At 39.4% G+C, this 1,848-nt stretch overlaps 1 protein-coding gene across 1 annotated transcript; it reads left to right on the forward strand.

The window, feature by feature from the left end:
* Nucleotides 1-557: 557 nt before the first annotated feature.
* On the forward strand, nucleotides 558-1,496 carry LOC101343520 (olfactory receptor 13H1-like). Its single transcript, XM_004379655.1, has one exon. The coding sequence runs from the start codon at nucleotides 558-560 to the stop codon at nucleotides 1,494-1,496; it is 939 nt and encodes a 312-aa protein (XP_004379712.1).
* The last annotated feature ends 352 nt before the right edge of the window (nucleotides 1,497-1,848 follow it).

Here is a 1,848-nt window from a genome sequence, read left to right on the forward strand (position 1 = left end):
GAACAAAAAAAATTTGGAAAGCAAAGAAATATTTCAAGAATTCACACAGCCACGACTGAATCCTTGAACTTCAACTTAGAAATTTTTTTTAAACTGGTGAACCAACTAAATACAACTGGCAAACCCATATTTTGGTGGGGAGCTATAGCATATTTGTCTCTTTACTGATCAAGGGTAAAATCAACCATCTAGCTCTGCCCTCAAATTATAGTAATAATTCTGTTTAACCTCACGTTAGTGTTTGTCTTATTTAACCAGAAAGCAGATGTCTTACTTGACCAGATATAAGTAACTTTATTTGGACTCTAAAAGCCCAAACAACTTAATCAGCCTTCCTGATTATATAAGGTGCTACAAAACGGAAAATTAAAGAGAGGCTATATTTCCATCATTGGATACTTGTGCCGCACAGCCTAACCCAATAAGACAAACGATACACAGTAATTAATCAGAGCTCCAGAAGTGAATTCTAAGAGGCTATTGAGATGTTTTCCCTCTTATCTCCCATGTAGACGACATTATGTTTTCTCTATTTTACCAGTATCTGAGACAACTAAATGGGCAGTCTAAAGAATGATAATGCCTCTGAGGTGACTGAATTCATCCTTGTTGGATTTTCCCAACAGCCTCAAATCCAGGCTGCCTTCTTCTTGGGACTACTGTTCTTCTACCTAGTCACAATGTTTGGAAACAGCCTTATAATTGCTGTAGTCAGATGGGATTCTCAACTTCATACTCCCATGTATTTTTTTCTCAGTAACTTGTCATTCCTTGATATCTGTTACTCCACCAGCTGGGAGCCGTATGTCTTGACCCAATGCTTCAGAGACTTCCCCACCATCTCCTATACCAACTGTTATGCCCAGATGACCACATCCCTCTTTCTGGGGATGACCGAGTGTCTCCTCCTTGCTGTCATGGCTTATGACAGGTTTGTTGCAATCTCCAACCCCCTGCGCTACACCATCATTATGAACAACCAGGTTTGCATACAGTTGGCCATGGTAACCTGGGCCAGTGCCTTCCTTTTGACAATAATACCAGTCATTGCATTTCCCACTCATTTTTGTGGACATAGTATCAACCATTTTATCTGTGAGTACCAGGCCCTGTTGAAACTTGTCTGCTCAGACACCCCAGTCAGACTTATTCTGGGTCTGGCCATCAGCATATTCACACTGCCCGTGCCCTTCACCTTCATCCTCGTCTCCTACACTCGCATTGTGGTTGCTGTGCTGAGGATCCGCTCTGCAGAGGCCAGGCTCAAAGCTTTTTCTACCTGCGGATCCCATCTGACTATAGTCACTGTATTTTATGGGACGGCCATCTACATGTACTTGAAACCTCAGTCAAAGGAGTTCCAAGAAGAGGACAAATTCTTCTCAATATTTTATGGAGCAATTACTCCTATGTTAAATCCCCTCATTTACACCCTGAGAAATAAGGATGTAAAAGGTGCACTTAGGAAATTAGCCAAAGGAAATGACAGGTCCTAATGGCTCTCTTTAAACTTCTCCAATGTGCAGGAAAAAAAGAATGAAAACTTGACCTATCATTGTAATTTACCTCATTTAAAACAAATAATAACAACAAAAATTTTAGTGAGCATGGTAAATAAAATTCATATACCAGACAGTGGGTACCCAACTATAGTATAAGATTTGCTCCTCATGTCACATTTTATAAGCACCTGCCCCAATTTGAACCTAACGGCCCCTGAGTTCCCACATTTAGGTGATAACATTTCATGACAAGAAGTATCATTTGTTTGGAAAGCACTTTATCCTTTTAAAAGTGTTTTTAAATAAATTATTCTAATTTATACTTACAATTTCTTATTTTAAAGTA

This window comes from Trichechus manatus, unplaced genomic scaffold, assembly GCF_000243295.1.
Source record: "Trichechus manatus latirostris isolate Lorelei unplaced genomic scaffold, TriManLat1.0 scaffold00066, whole genome shotgun sequence".
Taxonomy (NCBI): Eukaryota; Metazoa; Chordata; class Mammalia; order Sirenia; family Trichechidae; genus Trichechus; species Trichechus manatus.